This window comes from Pteronotus mesoamericanus, unplaced genomic scaffold (assembly GCF_021234165.1).
Source record: "Pteronotus mesoamericanus isolate MK-2021 breed Mesoamerican mustached bat unplaced genomic scaffold, CSHL_Meso_final scaffold_167, whole genome shotgun sequence".
NCBI classification, from domain to species: Eukaryota; Metazoa; Chordata; class Mammalia; order Chiroptera; family Mormoopidae; genus Pteronotus; species Pteronotus mesoamericanus.
The window spans coordinates 46,870,814-46,894,622 of NW_026555308.1; the positions used below are offsets into that span (position 1 = coordinate 46,870,814).

At 36.5% G+C, this 23,809-nt stretch overlaps 1 protein-coding gene across 1 annotated transcript in view; it reads left to right on the forward strand.

Annotated features, from left to right (window-relative positions):
* Positions 1-2,939: 2,939 nt before the first annotated feature.
* The window catches only part of SLCO4C1 (solute carrier organic anion transporter family member 4C1), a 61,992-nt gene continuing 41,122 nt past the window's right edge, over positions 2,940-23,809 (forward strand). The window contains exons 1-2 of the mRNA XM_054590023.1: positions 2,940-3,307; positions 7,099-7,362. Coding sequence (XP_054445998.1) covers positions 2,968-3,307; positions 7,099-7,362 — 604 coding nt within the window. The 5' untranslated portion in view covers positions 2,940-2,967. The remainder of the gene's footprint in view (positions 3,308-7,098; positions 7,363-23,809) is intronic.

Below are 23,809 nucleotides of genomic sequence, written 5' to 3' on the forward strand. Positions count from 1 at the left end.
TAAAATGAAGCAATGCTACTTTTGCTAGTCTTTCAACAAAACTCTATAACTCTGCAAGAGTTGAAATTTCTCCTTAGAGAGTATAGATTTAAGTGCATGATCACTGTGCTACTTTGAATCTATTAATTCAAAGCTGCAAAATAATCTTAATTTATTTTAAATTAAGACTGTATTTAATTACATCTCACGAAAGCAAAATTTGCTTATTGGTTACATTACATCATATTTCATAGATAAAATGGTGATCATATTTATTTACACCTTTAGACACCACTTGAAGTCCATTTCTGTCTCAACATTTTTTGATAGAAGGTCTAGGAGGATTCTATAGTAAGCCTAATTTGGATTTCTGAAAACCCTGGGGTATTCAGAGCATAATTAGTCTTTAAATCTCATGAACAACAGGTAAATACGAGTCTTGAGCTCTCAGAATTTCTATGTAATAATTCTAACCAACAGAGTCAGGCTGTAGCAATTAAACCAGAAAATGCAAAACTCAGGGAAAGTATCTGACCGAGAGTACTGACTTCATATCCTTAATAGGTGGCAGACCATTTATTAGCTACTTGGTTTTGGGTGAGTTACTAATCTGCTCTTTTATATGTAAAACATAGGTAATAATAGCTATTTCTCGAAAAAGGATTAATAATGGGATATATAGCAGACATTTTTAAATGTTATTTCTTATTTCTATTCTTTCACTATGGTCCAGGTCAGTCTAGACCTATTTGGACTGTGAAGAAACAAGAAACAGGATGTATGTCTATTCAAAGATAGATTTTTTAAAAAAAAAAACTCAATCCCTCAACTCAGTAAATAAAGCATATATAATTAAAGCAAAATTTTCACAAAATACTACTTATGTGCCACACACTGTGTATTTTCTTCTGAATTTGAGTTTATTTTATTAAGAAATAAGTGTTTGAAAACCATTCTTCTAGGATGTATTAATTGAGCCTAGTGCCTACAGTTAGAAGAAATAAAAACATTTCAGTATTAGAGGAAATCCTTACATCACCATATTCTTCTCTCTGGGTTAAAACCCACACTGGAGATGACCATGATTTGCAACCAAATCGCTGTTATGTGAGAGGTATTAGCACTGAATGTAGAAGTAGCTTCTCGGGCAGGCAATCAGCTAGATGTTACATGAAGACAGCAAGACAAAAATTCTCTCCAGAACTTGATAGCATGATTAATTAATATGTAGCGAAGTACTCTAACTTCTAATAAAAGGGCCCTTATATATGAATAATAATAGCAGTGCATTGAAAACAACATAATATAGCAATATATCACCTAGTGACATCTGAGACCTGTTTTGAGATATTTTATAATTGGTAATTGGATCTGGGAAAGTAGGTTCCTTAACACTCTATTGTCTTATGAATCATAACAACTTTGTATATGTAGTCCTGATTACCTAGCAAAAAGAAAATATGTATGGTTTCATTATGTTCTTTATTGGAATCAACATTTAATTTAGGGTTGATAATTCAGAATGGATAAACATTCTGAGATTTTAATAAAAATGTATTTTGTTTAAAATATATTACTTGGAGATTTATTAGTCTATCTTCCAAAGGGGACAGAGGATGGATCGTTGAAAACCATATCATGTCAGGATCATGTCACTCCTTGGCTCCAATCTTCCTATTTTCCCTCACAATAAAAGCTAATATCCTATGGTGGCCTACAAGGCCTGACCCCAATCACTTCTTCTCCACTCCACATGCACCCCTTGACCTGCCCTCAACTCCTCTTGCTCTCCAACAATCTCATTCCACCCCAGCCACTATTTCTCCAACATCTCAGACTCCTTCCCTTACTTCCTCCAGGTCTTAGCGTGAATGTCACCTTCTCGAGGAGGTCTGCCCTGACCACCCAATTTAAGATAGCATCATATTCCTCCTCTTTCCCAACACATACTTTGTAGCCTGTCCTTGATTTACTTTTCCCTCTGACACTTATCAATACGGTTATCGCTTATTATCTGTCTTATTAGAACGCAAGCGCCAGAAGGCTCTGTGTATTTTTCAGCTTTTATGAGCACTGTACCACTCAGATCTTAGGACAGTGTTTGGTGCCCAGGAAATAAATATTTTTCCATGAATGAATAACTTGTAACTACCATAGTAAATGGGTGTTCAGTTCTTCAAAGTGGTTTTCTTGTTTATTCCTCAGGTACAAATTATTTACATGATTATCAACACTGTTGATCTTAGCTATGCAGTATACTACAGAAAGAATATCACACATATGCTTTTACAGTTTCTTAATATCTATTCCTTCAGTTTCGGGGTAGTAAAACCAAAAAGGTGGCTACGTTGTGATGCGGGGTGGGGGTGGGGAGGCAACAGGAGGGTAGGGATTTCCATTTTTAAGGAGGATGACAAGTAAAATTCTTACGATTGATGTTCATGGAATCCAAAGTATTGTACTTGTGACTGCTAGATTCTTCGAGTCCAGACCTAGGCTGGTTTGGTAAGCAGCTAAGAAAGAAAACCGCAGGGTTATTTTCTTGAATGATCTCCTGATGCAACTATGGTCACAGCTTTCCTGCCAGCACCCAGGGGACGCTTAATGGTCACCAGACTCCCACAATCTCCATTTGGTTCCCACTCCTTGGGCTCCGAAAGGAGAGCGGCGGTGTGGGGTCCCACAGGGACCCTGGCCTCCTCATCTGGCGGCAGCCGTGTCGCAAGCCCACGCCAGGCATTCCGGTTCGCCCCAGCCGCGACAGGTGAGGCGTGGGACCGCTAACCCCAACTCCAAGGCCACAAGGTGGCGAGCTCGCAGAGGAGGGTGGCAGAGGCGGCGCGGCTAGAGCCCTGAAGGCAGGGAGGCGGAGTCTCCCCCCAAGGGCGCTCTGCTACCTGCCCAGGGGCGGAGTCAGGACGGGACCCGTTTGTGTTTTTTCCCTTCTAGTGTTCGGACGCGCTGGAGTCAGGAGAATCCATCCTAACCATGAAGGACCTCAAAGGCATTGAGAACCCAGCTTTCCTCAACTCCAGCCCTGACACTCCGCGCCGTTTCTCCGCATCGCCGTCTCACGTAGAGATCTCTTCCTTTTCTGCCGATACCGAGAGAGAGGATTCACAGACACACCCGCCTCCGGAGCCCCGGGAGTCACGGAAGCCACCTCTGCTTACCGCAACTCCCCCCGACTCCCGAGAGGGGACCGGGGCGGACTCCGCGTTTGAGGAGGGGCCCTGCGGATGGGGGAACTTCCAACCCAAGTGTCTCCAGCTCTGCAACACACCCCAGGGGTTTCTGGTTCACTACTGCCTCTTGGCCCTCACGCAAGGTACTGTCCAGCGCCTGCTGGCGAGGGGAGAGCGAGGAGCTGGGGTCTGGGAGGTGGGTAAGGGCAGATGCGCTAGGAGCCGAGTGGTCCACGCGTCCTGCGGCCTTGGAAGCACTCCCACCCACTTTAACCAACTAGGTTCAGACTTCCACATTTTAGCTTCTCCCTTTTTCGCAAAAACGACTTAAAACTTGCCATACAGCCTTTTTTTCTGATGCCCTACTTCAGTTTAGCAGATTCAACACCTCCAGGGAAGACTGAAACTACTGGAGCCTTCCTATGGGAACGGGGTGCCCTGGGGAATCCATTCTACGTGACAAAAGCATGCATTTTTGCTAAACCCCCAAATGAAGGGATTGTTTTTTACAGTTTCTGGAACGGAAGGATTCATTAATAAATTTGCTGGTGAGGGTAGGGTGGTTCTCAAAGGAGAAACTCGTGGAATATATATATATATATATATATATTCCCTATATTAATTATATATAATAATCCCCATATTAATATATAGTATAATATATAGTATACTTATGCTATATACGTATATTATATATAGTATAAGTTACATATAAGCATTCATGTTTCGTGAGTTATATTTAGTTTGAATTTCTTGCGGGCACGGGTGGAGTCCAGCACTGTGAGCTAAGGCTTGAGGCGTTGTTGAAGGGTGAGGTCTTTAAAACACTAAAGGGTTATGCGGTGTCTGTTATCTCCAAGCATTTCTTTTACTTTCTCTTGGAAGTTGCTGATAAAGTCCAGGTGTATACCGTCAGGAGTTTGTAATCTAAGCTTGTTTTGGAGGCTGGAGTGGTAGGTAGGACACAGGAGAAAGGCCCCAGGAAAGAAAGCGTAGGTAGAGTAGAGGCAGTTGCGGTGGTGCGTCTAACGCACGGGGTGGAAGAACGGGAAATGACACTAACATCGACGTGACCGACTGAGGAGAGGTATTTATTGCGGGGGAACATCTTAAAGGAGTTGTTGAAAGTTAATTAGAATGTAAGTCATAGTTTTAAAATATTGTGTAAGGAGGCAAGGGCTGATTGAAAGAAATGCCATCCAAGAAACACTGGGGGAGGGGTTGGAAATTGTGTTTTTCTAAGATTAATAGAATATATAAATACATCCTTCCTGTTCTTATTTTTGCTCCTGTGTCTCAAAAGAACTCCATGACCCTTGCTTTGCACTAGTTAGGTGCTAAGTATTTGCTGATTACAAGTTGGACTAACTGCAGCCCTTCTACTAAACGGGGTTTTGTGCCAAAGAGTTATTTTCCTTTACACCTTTCTTATCCTCATCAAAGTTCACCTTCTCTCAAGTTCTTGATCTTCGTTGTCCAAATCCATGATTGTGAAGCATCTCAGTGTCAAAGGATTGGAAAGTTCAAAGAAGTTGGACACACAAAAAATCCTTGTGTTTTATATTAAAATGAATTCTGAAATTTCTATGTTATTCCAGATGTCATTTTATATTTAATATACTATTTTAAAGATTATTACTAAATATAATTGGCATTCTTAAAAAATGTTTCACCTGGAGCTGCATCTACGCAAAAGTCCCCAGAAGCATAATCTGAGATAAAAGTGACCCACTATTCTTGTTTCAGTTCAAGTTTGAATGACTGAAAACATTATTATCATATGTTTCTCAAACATGATCCTTGGGAAGACCATTTTCATGGTATATCAATAGGTGTTTTATTGGGCAGAACCCCAACACTTGTCAAGTGAATTTACTTAACTTTTCTCTGAGATAACAGGATCCTCCTGAAGACTTAATTTCCCAATGTGCCTCCTATCTTCAGGCGTTTATGGTAGAGAGACATATTATGCAATATTTTGTGAATTTTTTTTTCTTTCTTCTTTCTTCTTTCTCTCAGCAGAGTTCTTGGAACTTCTGTAGGACAGAGTTCATGTTAGGATTGATATTTTAAATGCCATACTTCTGCAAGAGTTTACAAATTTACTTTTTCAGAAAAGTTTTACCATAAAGGCAAGGTGTTCTAATGACTGACTTTTAATCAGTGTGGCAAATGTTTTGGGAAGTTGATTTTTGGATGATGAAATTTTCATATTCTCAGATAACCTTATCCCCTTATAAATATGTCATTCCTAGGTATTTTAGATACTTTTTTTTACATTGAAATCTTAGGAATTATAAATTGACTTAGGGACTTCTTAAACTGGCATAAAAGTAAAAATCATGTTAGGACTTTTAAAACTTGTTATATTAATTTTCTTGAAATATATTTCCAGTTACAGTCTTGATAATGCAAAATTTAAAGAAATTGTAGAAATAATGGCTTGTGTATACTCTTTCTATTAATTAAGAAATAAAAAACAATTTCTTTGTATTCTCTAAAGGAAAAGGGATAACTATGGGCTGGCTAAAAAGTCCGTTTGGTGTTTTTCATAAGATGTCCCTGGTAGTGCTTAGTTGTATTAACTTCATTCAAAATGCTTTTGTTAGATTGTATTGTGACAGCTGTCACATCAGTGAGCATTTAAAAAACCTATCAAAATTGGTGAATTTTTTTGTGGCCATTTTAATATTGAAGATGGAAGAAAATAACAGTTTCAGCATATTATGGTTTATTATTTTGAGAAAGTTAAAAACACAACTTAAATACAAAACAAGATTTGTGCAGTGGATGGAGAAGGTGCTGTGATTGATTGAACATGTGAAAAGGAGTTTTGAGGTTCTGTACTGGAGAGTTCTCACTGGATGATGCTCCACGGTCAGGTAGAGCAGTTGAAGTTGATAGTGATCAAATCTAGAAATTAATTGAGAACAATCAATGTTATACCATGCAGGAGATAGCTGACATACTTAAGATGTCCAAATCAATAAAGTTATTGGTGAAAATGAAAAGTGTGTCTTATTTTATAAAAAAAATTACAGACATTTTGGCCAACCCAATAATAAAAACTTTGTAATTTAATCAGCTGCCTTTTCTTTTTAATTTATAGTAATGTTTAAACTGTAAATTTAATCTATATTTGGACATTTTTGTTTTTAGTCAAAATTGGATTTTCAGCTTTTCCTTGTTTACATTATAGTCCTCCATCATTGTTACAATAAGCAGATGAAGTGTAAGGTTTTTGAAAGTAGGCCATTAACTACATATTACAACACACTCATACAGGTAAGTTAGGGTAAAGTCTCTTTTTTTAAATTTTACTTTTTCTATGATTTAAAATGCCAGTGGTTGAAATAAGACTCATGTTTACTTTCTCTCCAGGACCTTTAACTTTAATGTCTATGAAAGTGTTCGGAAAAAAAAAAATGGTTTGAGAGATCAGTTTTAACTTTCTTAAGACTAAGTCAAGGATCACTTGTTATAGATAAATATGTTTAAGGGTTGAGAAACTTGGAAAGCTGTTGAGCATTACTCAGATGACCTCTGGAATCAGTTGTGCTTTTTATACTCTTCTGAGTGAGGTCAGTGAGAGTATGCTGCACTTGGACACTGACAACTAGCTTCATGAGACTTTACCAGTCTGACTTTTTGATGGTCATTTTAAGAAAAATGAAGTTAGCTATGATTTAGGATATGGTAAGCATCAGTTTTATTTGACACCTGAAAATTCACAAGTGTGAATTTTAAAAGGAAACTGATTTGTAAGGAAGTATGTTTTGGTTGCCTACCTTTGAAATTTTGAATCTTTTAAAATTGGTACATTTAAAAGTGTCAAAGGAAACCAGCAACCAAACTTTAGTACATTGTATATTTATATAATCATGATCTATATGGTAAAGTTGTAATAATACACATAATTTTTTTTCTCTTTTAGGTATCGTAGTAAATGGCTTAATAAATATTAGCATTTCCACTATTGAGAAGCGCTATGAAATGAAGAGTTCCCTGACGGGCCTGATATCATCAAGCTATGATATAGCATTCTGTTTGTTGTCTCTATTTGTATCATATATTGGCGAAAGAGGACACAAACCAAGATGGCTTGCATTTGCATCCTTTATGATAGGATTGGGAGCACTCGTATTTGCATTGCCAAAATTTTTTAGTGGAAAATACCAACTGGGGTCCCCTTATGAAGGTAAGTTTCTGTTGTGTTTTTATTTATTTTACTTTAAGAAGTAGTATGAAAGTAGGCCATTAACTACATATTACAACACACTCGTACAGGTAAGTTAGGGTAAAGTCTCTTACACTGCTCGCTGCTTTGTTCTGATGTGAAGTAGTTTACAAAGAGAGATTGCGCATTAGCAATTGCTTTAGTGGTTCCAAATTTTAATCACCTGATACTCATTGCCCACATTACATACAGTCCTTCTCAAAAAATGATGACCTGTTTTCCTTTGAGGTTGTGACCTCATTGGAGTTCTGAGAGCAATAATTTCCCCTTTGTAGTTTTATTTGCTGTGGTTATAGCTCTACACCAGGACTTGTTAATTCCTAATTTGGGATAAATAGAGGTGAAATTTACAGGAGAACTGAAGTTTTTCCTAAGAAGTGAAGGACTTACCACTCTGCAGAGATACAGAACTTCAGGAGTTATTAAACATGGTTCTCCAGTTAGATGAAGAAGCATTAATCAGAGGCTCAAAAAAGAAATTTAATTATTTATCTTCCTGCTTTTTCCCACCTCCAAAGAATCATTTTTAATGGAAAAACAATTATGGTGGAAGGAGAGAAAAGTGCTAATGAAAGTAGGCCTTAACTTTTCTGTTGTCCTTCTTGGGATTTTAATAACCAATATAGAATAAAATCAGAGGTCTACCAAATCAGAAGCTTTCGGATCTATGTAAGTGAAGAAAAGTCTTAGTGTAAGAAGGAGAATTGGGAACTGCTGCAATATAGGCATTATTTTTTAAAAGTTAAGACTGTTATTTTTATGAGAATTAATATTGAAAATGAATATTAAAATGTTAAAACTTCCCAAGACCAGTTTCTCAATTATAGAATAACAAATAGCAAAATATTGTCAATAACAAAGTTTACATTATACAGCATGATTTTAGAAATATACTTTTTACATAAGTATACCTCATTTGGAAATAAAAATAGAATACGCAAGCATATGGACCAATAGAGTATGTTTTTAAAATATGGTACAGTTTGGAATGAGTGAGATAAGGAGACTATATTATCAGCAGAAAGAGTACTTATTTTGAGTCTAGCATATTATCTAAGATTGGATAAGATTTCATAAAGCCAATTCACATAATTTCAGTGGAGTACTTTTAAGAACAAGGCACATAGGCTTTATACTAAAGTATAACACCTTTGAAATCTTTAACGGTAGTAGCAAGATCTAAATTTTAGTGTGCCACACAAGAAACATGATACTGATTCTATGATAGCAAAAATATTACTATGTTGATACCATGTAGGACATAACCTTTGTACTGACTCTAATCCCTCACTCTTATAGTTTATCAAGTGCCCTACTTGTTAATATAGTATACAAAATTTAGTAACAAACCCCTGATTCTCTAAAACATAATCACCATTCCATTACAAAAGCCTGACCTGTCCTCAGCAATCTTCTTAGCTTCATCTCTTGCCACATACACCTTGAGTTATAGCCGATTTATATTTCCCAAAGGGAAATGGCCACATTTAAGTTATGTGTGTGTGGCCCAAGCTGAAGGCAAGAAGATTGTTGAAGCCAGATGATAAACTTTTAGTACATTATTGTATACTGCATAAGTTTTCACCAAATTCTTGTTGATATTTTTTATTTTATCTGAAGTAGGTATTGCTTGATCTGTCAGATTTTTACTCCAAATTAAGACTCATCATTTAAACAATAACTTATCTGTGGCAAATGAAATAAAAAACTCAGGTTGCCCTTATGTTAATCTGTCATTCGTCTAATAAACATTTATTGATATGAGCTATACATGGTGCCAGGAAAATAATGAAACCATTAATGCCATCTGGATTTTATGTACTAGTGTAAAGAAATTAAAACAAATAAATAAACAACATAAAGGTGGAGGTGAGTATGTGAAGGGAATAGATATTAAGAAGCAATAGTGAACAAAAAAGAAAATACTCATATGTGGGCAAAAGGAAGGCTATTTTGATAAGAACTAGTTAATGAGGAGCCAGCCTTGAAAGATGCTTTCCAGGGAGGAGAAAAACATGATCGAGGGCCTTGGAACAGGAAAGAGCATGGTAGGTTTTAGAGATTGTCTATTTTGCCTGGCATGATCAAAGCAAGGGAGAACATGGCAGGAGGTGGGCTTGGAGAGTCACGTAGAGTCATGAGGCACTTAGATTCTTTAAGTTCAATGGAAGCTGTGAGAGAGTTTTACACAGGGAAGTGAATGATCTTATTTAAAATGATCATTTTGGCTTCTGTCGTTCTGAGGGACAAAGGTTGAGTGGAAGGATATCATCAGGTTTTTACTAGAGTCCAGGTGAGACATAAAGGTGTTCAGGACTGGTAGTCCAGACTGGTAGTCCATACTGGAGTGACTAATTTGCATTGTATTTTAAAGGAAAAAAGAGATAGGCCTTTCTAGTGGATTGATTGTGAAGGAGCAATAAATGACTCCCTGATACTTGCCTTGGACAAGTGGAGCCATTTACTAGAATGTAGAAAACTAGGTAGAACAGAATTGAGAGTGAAAATCAAGATCTCAGGTTTGGACTTCAGTTTGAATTGCATATTATAGATCCGATGTTGTAATATATATTTTTGAACATGTATGTTTATGTAAATGTGCAAGTCATCCTTGATTCTTCATTCCTAGAAGGGCGAATACTGGGTTTGAAAGGCTTCCTCATTCTAAGTTTTCATAGATAATGTCACACTGATTTTAGGAAAAATATAGCAGGTATTCTATATTGTTTCCCCAATTGGGTCCTTAATTGGTTCATTCTCATGCAAATGAGGATTCCAAATCTTCCCAGTTTGATTGGTCCAAAAGGCACTGTCCTGATGATTCAGAGTAGAGTTGTCCTGATAAGTCAGTGAAGATGTCGATGGGATATAGCTATGCAGCTTCACTTTGTCGGGGAAGCCTCAGTCCTATTGTTTGAAATAAGATTCCAGGAACTTCTCAAAGGCTGTTGCAGATGTCAGAAACACAGTGTAGGAAGGCAGTTCAGTGCTGGAGGAAGGCAGCGTAGTGAAGGCTTCTCCCCGAAGTACAATTTGTGTGAGAGGCCCATGTTTAGAAATGGCTTCCAGGCTTTGTTTTTTTTCTTTTTGGTTGTTATTCTTTTTTAAAGTATATTTTATTGATTATGCTATTACAGTTGTCCCATTTTTTTCTCCCCCTTCTCCCCCTCTGCCCTAAACCACGCCTCACCTTTCTGTTCCACCCTCCCCCCACGCTGCCCACCACTTAGTTCATGTCAATGAGTTGTACAGGTAAGGTCTTTGGCTTCTCCATTTCCTATGCTATTAACTTCCCCCTGTCTATTTTGTGTCTACCAATTATGCTTCTTATTCCCTGTACCTTCCCCCCCATTCTCCCCCTCCCCACTAATAGCTTTCTATGTGTTCTCCATTTCTGTGATTCTGTTATTCTGTTCCTGTTCTAGTTGTTTGCTTAGTTTTTGTTTTTGTTTTTTTAGTTTCAGTTGTTGATAGTTGTGAGTTTGTTGTCATTTTACAGTTCATAGTTTTGATATTCTTTTTCTTAGATAAGTCTCTCCAACATTTCATATAATACGGGCTTGGTGAGGATGAACTCCTTTCGCTTTACCTTGTTTGGGAAGCACTTTATCTGCCCTTTCATTCTAAACGATAGCTTTGCCAGACAGAGTAATCTTGGATGTAAGTGCCTTTCATGACTTTGAATACTTCTTTCCAGTTCCTTCTTGCCTGTAAGGTTTCTTTTGAAAAATCAGCTCATGGTCTTATGGGACCTCCTTTGTAGGAAACTCTCCTCTTTTGCTGCTTTTAAGATTCTCTCCTTATCTTTAATCTTGAGTGACTTAATTATGATGTGTTTTAGTGTGTTTCTTCTTAGATCCAATTTCTCTGCGGCTCTCTGAGCTTCTTGGACTTCCTGGAAGTCTATTTCCATGGTCAGACTGGAAAAGTTTTCCTTCATTATTTGTTCAAATAAGTTTTCAATTTCCTACTCTTCTTCTTCTCCTTCTGTCACCCCTATGATTCAGATGTTGAAAAGTTTAAAGTTGTCACAGAGTTTCCTCAGGCTCTCCCCATTTTTTTTGAATTCTTCTTTCTTCACGCTCCAGTTGGATGTTTATTTCTTCCTTTTGTTCTAAATCGTTGATTTGAGCCCCGGTTTCCTTCCCTTTACTGTTGGTTCCCTACGTATTTTCCTTTGATGCACTTTGTATAGCCTTCATTTCTTCCTTCATTTTGCAACCAAGCTCAATCAATTCTGTGGGCATCCTGATTATCAGTGTTTTGAACTCTGCATCTGGTAGGTTGTCTGTCTCTTCGTCACTTAGTTCTTTTTCTGGAGTTTTGATCTGTTCTTTCATTTGGGCCATATTTCTTTGTCTCAATGCACCTGTTTAATTGTAAGGGGTGGAGCCTTAGGTATTCACCGGGGCAGGGCAACTCACATTGCTGCATTGTGGTACCGTATGTTGGTGGGGGGAGGGTTGTGGTCAGAGAGGGAACAATGCTGCTTGCTTGGCTCTTGCCCTCCTTTCTCTCACTTCCCTCTTCCTACAAGGGAATCATGCCCTTTCAGATGCTGATTCCCAGGTGGGTGGGTTCATGTACATTCTGTCTCTACAACAGACTCTCCTGTGAGACTGGAGGTTTCTCTTGCCACTGCAACCTCCACAGATTTTTACAGCCAGAAGTTTTGAGTTTCCCATGCTGGAACCCTGGGTTTCTTGGTCTGTCTCGCTCCCCAGTTTGTTCCCCCTGGCTTATCCATGCGTGAATGTAGGACCACCCTGTCAGCCAACCCCCACCTCCTCAGTTTGTCCACTGCTTTGCCTTGTATCCTCTCTGCCACAGCTGCCTGTCTCCGCCCCTCCCACCAGTCTGGATGAATGTTTCTTTAACTCCTTGGTTCTCAGACTTCCATGCAGTTTGATTTTCTTGCAGTTCTGGATGTTTTTTTATTTTAAAATGGTTGTTACCCTTTTTATGGTTGTGTGAGGAAGCAAAGTGTTTCAACCTGTGCCTCCATCTTGTCTGGAACTCTTGGTTGTTATTCTTGTTTTCCACATTTAAGTCCATTTTAAAGATATTGGCAGCCCTTCTTAGTAGGTATCTTCTTTCTCAGGGTCTATATAATTGACATGAATAGAGGAGAGGTGATTTCTTAGGTTAGAAAATGTATGATGTAATAAAACAAATTATTCATAAATATTTTTATAGTTAATACGCACAATAAGAGAACTAGAACTAGTCAGTGCTCCAGTTTAAATTATCATGATTTTTTTATATCAGAGGCACTGTAGTATTCTCCCCAATTCCTAGATAATGTGAATTACACTGTATGGATGTTACCCTTATTTAATGTCCACTGGAGATCTGCATTCAGTAAGTCTGGAGTAGGATTCAGGAATTTATATTTTAAAAAATTTACCCAGGTTATCTTATCAGTCTGTTTTGGGAAATACATGTTCAGTTGAATGTTTAATTATTTTGTAAAGTTTCAACTGTGTGCATAGAGAGAAAGGTTTCTCTTCATTTCAGGATTATTGCTTTATATTTTTCTTTAAAATAGGAATTTCACAACCATCATGAAATTCTATGTACCTTAATGTAACCACTTTTGTTGAAATTCAAATGACCAAACTTCTGAAATAGAGGAAACACACAGAGGCAAATAAGTAGAAAAACATGTGGAAACAAGAAGTTAACACAGACTCAGTTTTGCTCATACTTATAGTTTGCAGATAGGTAGACATTTCAAAAATCCATGACCTTGACCAAAAGAATATGTCTCAGTATTTCTCAAAGTATGATCTGCAAAGCATGGTTTCTGAAGGTATTAAAAATATGTTAAAAAAATGTTTTATGGTTCAATGAATTTGGGGGAAATGTGTTTTATGGTTCAATGAATTTGGGCCAGAATTATGGCCCAAAGGAAAGAACAGCTCAAAATCCCAAAAAAGAACTAAGTGACAAAGAGATAGACAGCCTATCAGATGCAGAGTTCAAAACACTGGTAATCAGGATGCCCACAGAATTAATTGAGCTTGGTTGCAAAATGAAGGAAGAAATGAAGGCTATACAAAGTGCAATAATAAGCACAACTAAAATTTTTTGAATATGATATATATTTTACTTTGGTGGGTGCCACTGATATTGATATACTCCCAAAGTGTGTCAGTTTGGCTAACCACTTTGAAAGTAAAGTTAAAGGGGAAAGTAAAGAGGAAGTTAAAGAGATATCTCTGTTGCAACACTAAAGATGAATGCATTTTGTGAATCTTTAGATAGGTAAATGATATGTAGAATTCTGAACTTATCGACAAAAGGACTCTGCTGTTATGCTGGTGCCCTTTTATCCTGCTTCCACTCCACATGTTCTTTTTCAGATTAGTGTTTCATTGAACAGTATTGGGGAAAATCTCTTCTGTGCTCTCTTATATCTAAGTACATGGTTTTTATTTTTAAAGATTTTATTTATTTTTAGAGAGAGGGGAAGGTTGGGGGAAAGAAAGAGAGAAACATTGGTGTATGAGAGAAACATGGATCATTGCCCCTTGCAATGCCCCCAATTGGGGACCTGGCCCACAACCCAGGCATGTGCCCTGAGTAGGAATCAAACTGGTGAGTTTTTGCTTTGTGGGACAATGCCCAGCCCACTAAGCCACACCAGTCAGGGCTAAGTATGCGATTTTTAAAGTTCTTGTTGAATTTAGAAACCTCATTACGGCTAGCACAGCATGTGATATATAGCAGGTGCTGAGGAAACATTTGTTGAGTTGTTAAATGAGTCAATGAATGAGCGGTTCCCTTTAATGGAGGCATATTAGGAATGATGACTTGTTCTGCCACAGAAGGCAGTAAGAGTAGGTAATGGCAGATAAAAGCCATTTGGGATTCTCTGTTCAAATATTCCATAAACTTAGCCTAAATGATAATGGGACATTTTCTCTTTTGACCACTGAATTTGGGAAGAAATGTGTTATAAGGGGCAAACATTTTTTTCCATTAATGATCTTTTTGGGGTAAGATTTGGGATTGGAAAATTTTACAGTATGAAAAAGGAAGCTAAAATGAGAAGCACATTCAGAATATAGTAGCTTTTGGTTTTTGTCTTGTTAAAATATTGGTTTCAGTATGTATAGTATCTACTGTACTATTGTACTTCTGAGGTGGTGCTACATGTCAGGATTGTTTTTGACAGCCTGTTAGTAGTGATGACCCTTATTTACCTTAACGTAGACAACAAAAGGGGATGCTCTGACAGGGCATTCAAGTGGATCGTAGCATAGCTGTGTCTAACGAGATCTACTGTATGTGGGAGGTAAAGATTAAGCAATGCTTTCAGTAGCTTCCTCAGAAAGATTGGTTCAAATGTGGTTTGTGGCAAGGAAGAAATGAGGAAATTCTATTTTCATAGTCAGTGTTCATAAAAATGCACAAATTAGCCAGTGTGTGTTTAACGTATTTTTCTTAAATTTTAATGCTATTAGCCCGTTGCATTGAATGAAAGTATGGAGTAGTATAACAGCAATGTGAAGGGCTGACAGAACTGAGCTTAAATCTTTGCTTCAGCACTGTATGATAGTATTATGTGACCCTGGATGAGTTTTTCCCACTATAAATCATGATGATAATAACTATTACCTTATAGGAGATTGTACACAAGCACTGCTAAGGCAGTACCTGGTGTTTGGCAAGTGCTCATTACATTTTTTACTAATGTAAAAAAAAAACTGCCTTTCTTGGTTTGTTTAATTGTTGGCAATGCTAGTTACAAAATAATATGCGCAACTAAAATTTTTTGAATATGGTATTTATTTTATTTTGGTATCAATATCAGTGGGTGCCACTGATATTGATATACTCCCAAAGTGTGTCAGTGTGGCTAACCACTTTGAAAGTAATATATTAGAAAGGGTGTTAATTAGGTATGTTTCCAGGATTGTATTCTTATGAGACAAGAAAATAAGTTTATTTGGTGTAGCTCAAGAGTAATCGAATCCTCTCAAAGTATCATGCTGAAATATTGCCTTTTAAATAGACAACATGCTTCTTTTTAAAATATCTTTTTTTTTAACTTAAAACTTCAAATATGTCCTTTGCAAGACATTCAGAAGATAGAAAGCACAAAAGTGGAGTAAAAGGAAAAAAATGGAAGAAAAAAGGAAATAAAAATTTCTTGAAGTATAACTCAGCTATGCGCTGTTAATATTGTTCAGCCTTTTAAAGGTATATATACATTCGTAAATAGTCACATAATTACACACACTTACCTTACACAATCATTAAGACCCGACAAACTCATGCATACTCTCATACCCATGCAGTCTTACTGATGTTCATACGTAATCATCTTTACATTTACACATGCACATTCAAATGGACATTTTAAGGAACTAAGATTTTAAGCTTACGGATATCTACTTTTTTTTTTACTTAGAATATATATTGGACATTGATATATATGAAAAAACAGTTACAGAATATTTATGCTCTTATATTATTTCATTGTATAGATTATTTGATAAACACTTCTTTGTTGTGTTTTTATTAATATTTTATCTGGTTTAGAGAAGTTCTATTGGTCATTATATACAATTTAGACAATGCTATGAAATGGAAAGAGAAACATGCCAATTTATTATTATTAATCTTTTCTCAAGGAGAACGACTTTGGAATTGTCTTAATCTTTTTACTGTGCCTTTATTTTATAGAGTTACTATAATATTTTGCATAGTTTGCAATCTGTGAACATTCTTATTTTCGCATAGCTTTCCATTTTATATTTTAACCATTTTCATAGAGTGAGTATTTCCATTGAAACAGTTTTGTATTATAAATTAGTTTATTTTATGTTAAAGATTTTACTATATTTTGGTGATTATACAGTATTTAACATTTTGGAATTGGCTATTTTATTCAGAATATTCTCTGGAGACTCATCAGAGTTCTTAATCAATTGTTCATTTTTTTTTTAATTGCTAATTAATAGGTATTCTATGGTTTGGATGTACCACAATTTGTTTAACCACTCAACTGTTAAAGGACATCTGCATTGTTTCAGTTTTTTTGCCAATTAATAATAAAGATATGAACATTTGTGTACAGATTTTTGTGTGCACATAGTTTTCTTTTCTCTGGGATAGATTTGTTGGAGTAAAACTCCTGGGTCACATGATAGTTCTATGTTTAGGTTTTTGAGAAGCTATTAAACTGTTTTTCAGAGTGACTGTACCATTTAAAAATTCCCATCAGCAGTGAATGAATGATCCAATTTATCTGCATACTTGTCAGGATTTGGAGTTCTCATTTTTTATTATAGCTATTCAAATGGGTTGCATTGAAATCTTATTGTGGTTTTAATTTTCAGTTCACTAATGGCTAATGATGTTGAACATCTTTGCCTGTGCTCATGTGCCATCTGTTTATCCTCCTTGGTGTAATATCTGTTCATGTTTTGTGCACATTTCCTAACTGGATTATTTAGTTTCTGCTGTTGAGTTTTGAGAGTTACTCATGTATTCTAAGTACTACATCTTTTTTCCAGATGTGGAGTTTTAATATAGAATGTAACATTATTTTATAACCAGAAGTTTGTATCTCTTATTCCCTTTTATCTTTTTCACCTGTCTCCTCATCTCTCACTCCTTTGGCAACTATCAGTTTGTTCTCTGTATCTATAAGTCTGTTTCTAGTTTGTTTTTTGTTTTTAAGTTGCGCATGTAAGTGAAGTCATAAGGTATTTCTTTTTCTGACTTGTTTCACTTAGCATTATACTCTCTAAGTCCATCCATGTCACAAATGGCAATATTTCATTATTTTTTTATTGCTGAATAATATTTTGATATTCTTGGTGTGCACACACATGTGCATGTGTGTGTGTGTGAGACACATTGTCTTTGTTCATTCATCCGTGGATGGACACCTAGGTTTATCTTGGCTATTGTAAATAATGCTTCAATGAATATAGAGGTAAACATATATTTCCAAGTTAGTGTGTTTATTTTCTTTGGATAAATGTCCAGAAGTGGAATTTCTAGGTTCTGTTTTTAATTTATATTTAATATATATTTTCAATATTTTTATATATTAATCCCTTATATGTTATTTGCAAGTATTTTCTCCATATAGTGGGTTGTCTTTTTGTTTTGTTGGTCATTTCCTTTGTTATAAGAAAGTTTTTTAGTTTGCTTTAGTCCTGTTTGTTTATTTTGCTCCCTTTGCCTGGGGAGACATTCAAAAATTATTGCCAAGACTAATGTAAAGAGATTACTGCCTATGTTTTCTTCTAAGTTCTAAAGTTTATTCAGACTCACTGGAAGTTATTTGATAATGGCTTTCCACTGAGCTGATCTCTAGAATTCTAGAATATTTAAGAAGTTCCAATAATAAGCGGCTCAAGACTATTCTGTCTCACATTGGGTCCATCCTGTAGCTATTTTCCACATATTAAGACATAGAAAGGGAATAAATATAGCAGCTGGCAGAATCCCCACATTGGTTGTCTGACTTGTGGATTAAGAAACATTATTGTAGGAAGAGCTAAGCAGAAGTCCTTGTATGAGATAGTAAACCAGAAACAACAATACTGCTTCCTTAAGTGAATTATGGAGCTTAATGATACCATCGAAGATTTGACAGATATAGGGGTGGTGATTCCTACAGTGTTCTTTTTATGTATTTGGTACATATGCAAGATAAAGTAATAAAAAATAGACTCTAGATCATGGTTAACATAATCCAGTGGTGATACTAATTACAGATATGGTTTCACATTTGGTGTCTCTTTTGGAACAAGTCAGCACAGACCCTGACACCTAATATATAGTTGTTAATGTAGCAACTGTTTTCTTTCCTTTCTCAGTGACAAAGACAGTCTAGACCGAGGAACAAGAGTACATCATCGTTATCTTATCAGAGTATTACGCACATCCTCTTTTTCTATGTCATAATGTGGTCTGGAGCAATGGTTCTGAGCTGGGGCCGATTTTGCAGTTCTAGAGATATTTTGATTGTCATTATTGGGGGTGGAGAGTACCACCGTCATGTAATTGGTAGAGACCAGAGATGCTGGTAAATACCCTACAAGGCACAAGAGAGCCCCACACAAATAGAATGATCTGCCTCAAATGTCAATAGTGAAAGTGTGAAAGTGATATGTCAATATCACTATCACTATATAGTGTGAATAGTGAATAGTCAAAGTGAAATAGTGATATGTCAAAGTTGTGAAACTGGTCTTGACATATCACTATTACCTTACTATTCACAAAACTTCATGTTAAACTCTATAGTGATGGTATTATACTAATTGGACTGGGTGACTAGAAGTACTTTAGATGCCTTAGTAAAGCATATGCATGTCAGAGAATAAGAAATACACCACAAAACATTAAGGGACTTACCATAACCATTAAATTTTTAGGGGTCCAGTGGCCTAGGCCATGCCACAACTTTCACTTTCCACCACGTACACTCTGCACTTGCACTGGGCGTGGTATTTGGGAGATGTCATCTACCACATTTGTGTTGATTACTCCAATCTATTTACTAAATAATGCATAAGGCTGTAGCAAGATAAAGTTCTTGCAGCAGACGCGGGCAGTATTTATGGCATACAGAGAGGACGTTGGAAGTCTCTGGCAAGTCTGCATGGCAATAACAAGGGGAGAAGATGCTCGTTAGTAAGATGATGTTTCTTCTGCCTACACTATTCTCCATTTGAAAAGCAACTCTTGGATTGTTCCTTGATGTTGATTTGTTAGACATAAACATGATTATGAAAAGTATGTGCTATCTACTATAGCAAATCATAAAATTAGATGTGTGAGGTAGCATTTAACTGTTAACAGGTAGGCTTGGAAGGCACAAGTAACTATTTAGGCATCTCAGACTACTGTACTACTTATTTTTATTACCTTGCATTTCTTTTCAAATGCAGAAAGGTTATCATTATATGCAGAAGTTAACAGGGTCTTACTACAAAAACTTAGGTGTCTTCATTATAAGGACCACACAGAGTGCCCTCTGGCTGGCTAACAGAAGAGGAAGAAGTGTAGCCTAGTTTACAGAGGGTTTGTAAGGTGTGCTGGCACCCACCGAAAGTAGACAACTCTTGAATAACAGCCATAATCAGGAAGGTCCCTAAAAGGCAATGGTAGGTGGAAATTTCTTTTTGGTAGGAGAAGAGAAGCATAAGGTACAGATTTCTATTGATTCATGAACAACATTAATCTATAAGCTGGCCAGTCAGAAGCTTGGCAAAAACAAAAATGAAACTTATTTACAACGTATAAGAAGTTCCAGGTAAGAGATGTATAGTATGCCTCTTGGCATGGGCACAGAATGTAAAGCTAGTTTTGCCGCTTGTTAGTGCTCACTTGAAAGTATTCTTTGTGGGAAAGGCTGTCAATCAGGAAGAAGAGATGTTCTGTCCAGTGAATGTCAATCAGCTGTTTTCCCTGGCTACTGTGGGGCTTATAGCATTGTACCATGTTAAAAGTGACCATATAGCATAAAAGGAAGCTAAGCCAGAGTTCAAAAACATGTCCATTCCCTCATGAAAACTGTTCTAATTATCTCTACTACAGATTCACTGCCTGATTTACCAACCTGCAGGGGCCAGTTCTGAGAACACCTGGTATTGCAGCATTCCCAAGGGCAACAGATAAACCCCAGGGCAATCGAAATATATCTGTCCTGGTTGCAATTTGTCTTCCTGAGATAAATGTATATTCTAGATATGAATTTGTTTCCACTGCCTGCAATGCTTCTAAGTCAGAGTTCTTTGACTTACAAACTGCCTTATTCATTATTATGATATCCTATACAACGTCAGGTCTGATCCAGAAACTCACCTGCAATGAAAAAAGTAGGGTAACAAACTCCTACTCATGAAATTGACTTGTTTGTCTTACTATGTATCCCAACACTCAAAAGCATCTGACTTGTTAGGATAGTGTCTGCTAAAACCTGCAGAATAAGATTTCCTTCCCTGTAGAACATGATATATCTGTTAAATTAGGCAGAAACCACTTTTGTGTTACTGGCTCCTCCGTAGCCAGAATGCATAGGTAAGGGAACTAGGGAGTAGCAATGGATTGGTGCCTCTTGCTACTGTGCCTAAAAAATCTACTCATGGAATTCTTGCTCCCTGCCTTGGTCTTGTTGAGTCCTAGCCCCCCAGGATGAATGCTTCCATCAGGAAACATGGTCCTATTTCCTTAGATTCAAAGATGAGATTGATTCTCTAATCATTTTTGATCTATTCGCTTCAAATAATCAACAGAAAGGGAAGGTAGTCACTGAAGGGGCAGAAGTGAGAGATCCTAGTTAACAAGAGTAAATTGCATTGTTTTGATATACTGACAAAGAGGATGTACTTTGGGAGAATTCATTTGGGTGCCTCTAACGTCCCCACACCCAATATTACTTGTTAAATGGAACACTGCACCAAAGCAACAATGGTAGGACAGCTGAAGACCTGTAAAGACAGGGTAAAATCCCAGGCCCATGGGGCACAGGCAGAAGTAAAGGGAACATGATGTTCATGATCAGAAAATAAGCAATGATTGTCAGCTCAGGCTTTCTGAACAGCTATAAAAGGAAGAACTTAGAGCTTGTTAATTGTCCAAGTGCCCTTGTTTTGTCCTACCACTTATATGGAGCCCATTGGTGGTGGCTAACATTTCAGTACTGGTTTCAAGTGGCAGAATAACTGCATTGATATTACCCCAGGGTGATATTTTGCTGATAGGTGCTTGTGGATTACTTGTGTTGGAGATACCTTCTTTTCATCTGGACAAAGATAGAAGTGGGTGCTAAGATACTAAAGAAAAAAATTGGACAGTGCTGGATATTCCCTGTCCCTCCAGATCTGTCATTTGCTATTTATCACCCTGTTTTATCATCCTGCAGAAGCCCCATGGCCCCAGCATGTTTGTCCTCTCATTTCCAGTTGGGTTTAGCCAAAGGGAGTTTGCATGTTGGGCAGAGGTTGTAGTGCTTATTTCCCTCATTTTCTCCCCACCAGACATACTGCTAAAGTTGTTGTGTGCCTCTACCTAAAGCCACAGCTCTCAAGAGCGCCGCCTACAGCTACAGTACTTACAAGATTTTGGTAGTAGCCCTCACTGTTCTCTTAACTCTGCCTTAGTTAAAAAAACAAAACAAAACAAAACAGCTACCCTATAAAACAATCTACAGCCATTAAAAAATGTTAAATTTGCTTCAGTTATTTCTTTTGTTTGTATCCTACTGCAGCTTTGATAGATACATAAGAATACCATACACATATTTTAAGTTTTGTCTTTTAAAAATATTTGAAGTTCCTTCTTAAAATGACTGTTGTTTTGAAATGAAATTGTGCTAACACTTTTATAACAAGTTGGGAATCTTTTATTTTCTTTTCTATATTGAAATAGTTTAACATGCAAGGATTGTTTTTGATTGATCTTTAATATAAATTCTCTCGAAAAATCATTTCAGATAGGTTGATTTTACAGGTAAACTTTGATTCTCACTTTCATTTATTTCAGAGTCATAACTTTAGTCAAATTTTATCAGTTATGTCAATATTTTTATTTTAAGAGATTTTTAAATTTCTCAATATAAGATTGTATGTAGCATTTTCTAATGTTTTAAAAAGTTTTTATGTATTTGTGGTTATTATTATTTTATATATGGTACTGAATTCTGTTTTTCTTAAGTTTTAATGGCTTAATTAGGTCACGAGTTTACATATGAGAAGGTAAGGAGATCGACTGTTAGATCTTATATCAAAAGATTTTGTCTGTTTTATCTTGATAGTCAAAAACTCTTATAGAAATGTTTTGAATTCATATCCCACATTATTTAAGTAACTGATTTATTTTACTTTATGTCACCATTAACCATGAGATGAATCTGTTAAACATTTAGGCTCTTAAATCTTAGAGATTTTGTAGAAGTTAATCTAATCCCAACTTTATTCATCTGTAAAATGAGGAAAATAATTGTACCTCCTTCATATGATATTTCTGGGGATTATAGAAGATAATGTATAGCAGTGAAGGACCTTGTATAAGATAAATATTCAGTAAATATTATTGTTCTTATTGTTATTACCATACATGAAGATGAGAGATAAGTAAAAACATGATAAGCAAGAACCTACATGCAATTAAAAAGGATTTATAGTCACTGCAAGAAGAAAGAATTTCCTTTGGGAAATTCAGGGGAGAGCTTTTAATAGGAAGTGAAATTTGAGCTGGGCTTGAACGATGGGTACAATTTCAGTAGGAAAAGCCTGTGGTGTGGTCATTATAGGCAAGGAATATAATACTGAAGGATTTTTATGTTTTAAACTTGAGTAGAAAGTATGTTATAAACAGATACTGTAAAATCAGAGAAGTAGGTTTTGTGAGAAAGAGGGAGAATTTGTTTCAGAGGTGGGAATTCGGCATTAGAAAACATAACTATAGATCCTGAGATACTGGAAATTCAACATTGAGATCTGGAGTCATCTTCACAGTTTCTACATCCATGACAGTGAGTGTTTATTCTAAAGGAGAGAGCTGGTAAGAGAGAAAGTGAAAGGAAAAGTCCTAAATCTTGACAGTAGAAATCATTAAGTGATCATTGATAACACTAACTCTCTAAGATTTAAGTTTATTTATACAAGGGTTAAATTTTTAAACAATTGTATTACCTGGAATTGTTTTGTTTTACTTGACACCTTTGTAGTACCTCAAACCAGTATTTTGCAAAATTGTGTTTTATAGAGCATTCTATAAAATGCTGAGATGATAGACATTAGTGGAGAAAAAATTGACTTTAATATATGATGGATAATGTGTAAAACTTTCTCATATTACATGTAAATGGATGCATATTACTAAGAGGAGAGGTACCATTATAGAGTACAGTGTTTTCCAAAGTAGTTTGACCATAGAACCTGTTACAGAGCTGAAAGTTTTTCCACCCAGTACTAGCAGAGCTTAACCACTAGACACTGAGAATTGCAGCGGAGAACTATTGACTATTTTGTTATGAATGACACCATCCAGGAGAACAGGAAGCTCACGCTTAAAAGCCTGCACTCCCTGATGTCATGTCAGTTACAGATTATACAGGGGGTTCGGGTTGTGTTGGGAGCTGATTGGTGGGAGATGAGGTAGGGGTCATGAGTCAGCTTTTCAGGCCTTGCAGACAGCTCTGAGGTCTGTTTCAGTGTCCCTCTTTTCACTCCCGTAGGAAAGTAGCTAGTGGTGTACCACCTTAGGACTCAGGAGCTGAAATATAACTTAGGTCAAGATGTCTTTTATTTCTAGAGTAGTTTTCACTTTATCTCATGTCTTTTTGAGTTCTTTCAGCCTGCTTTTTTCCTTCTCTAATCTCACCACATTTATGGTCTTATTAAATCCCTGTTTCCAGCTTTTGATTTTTAAG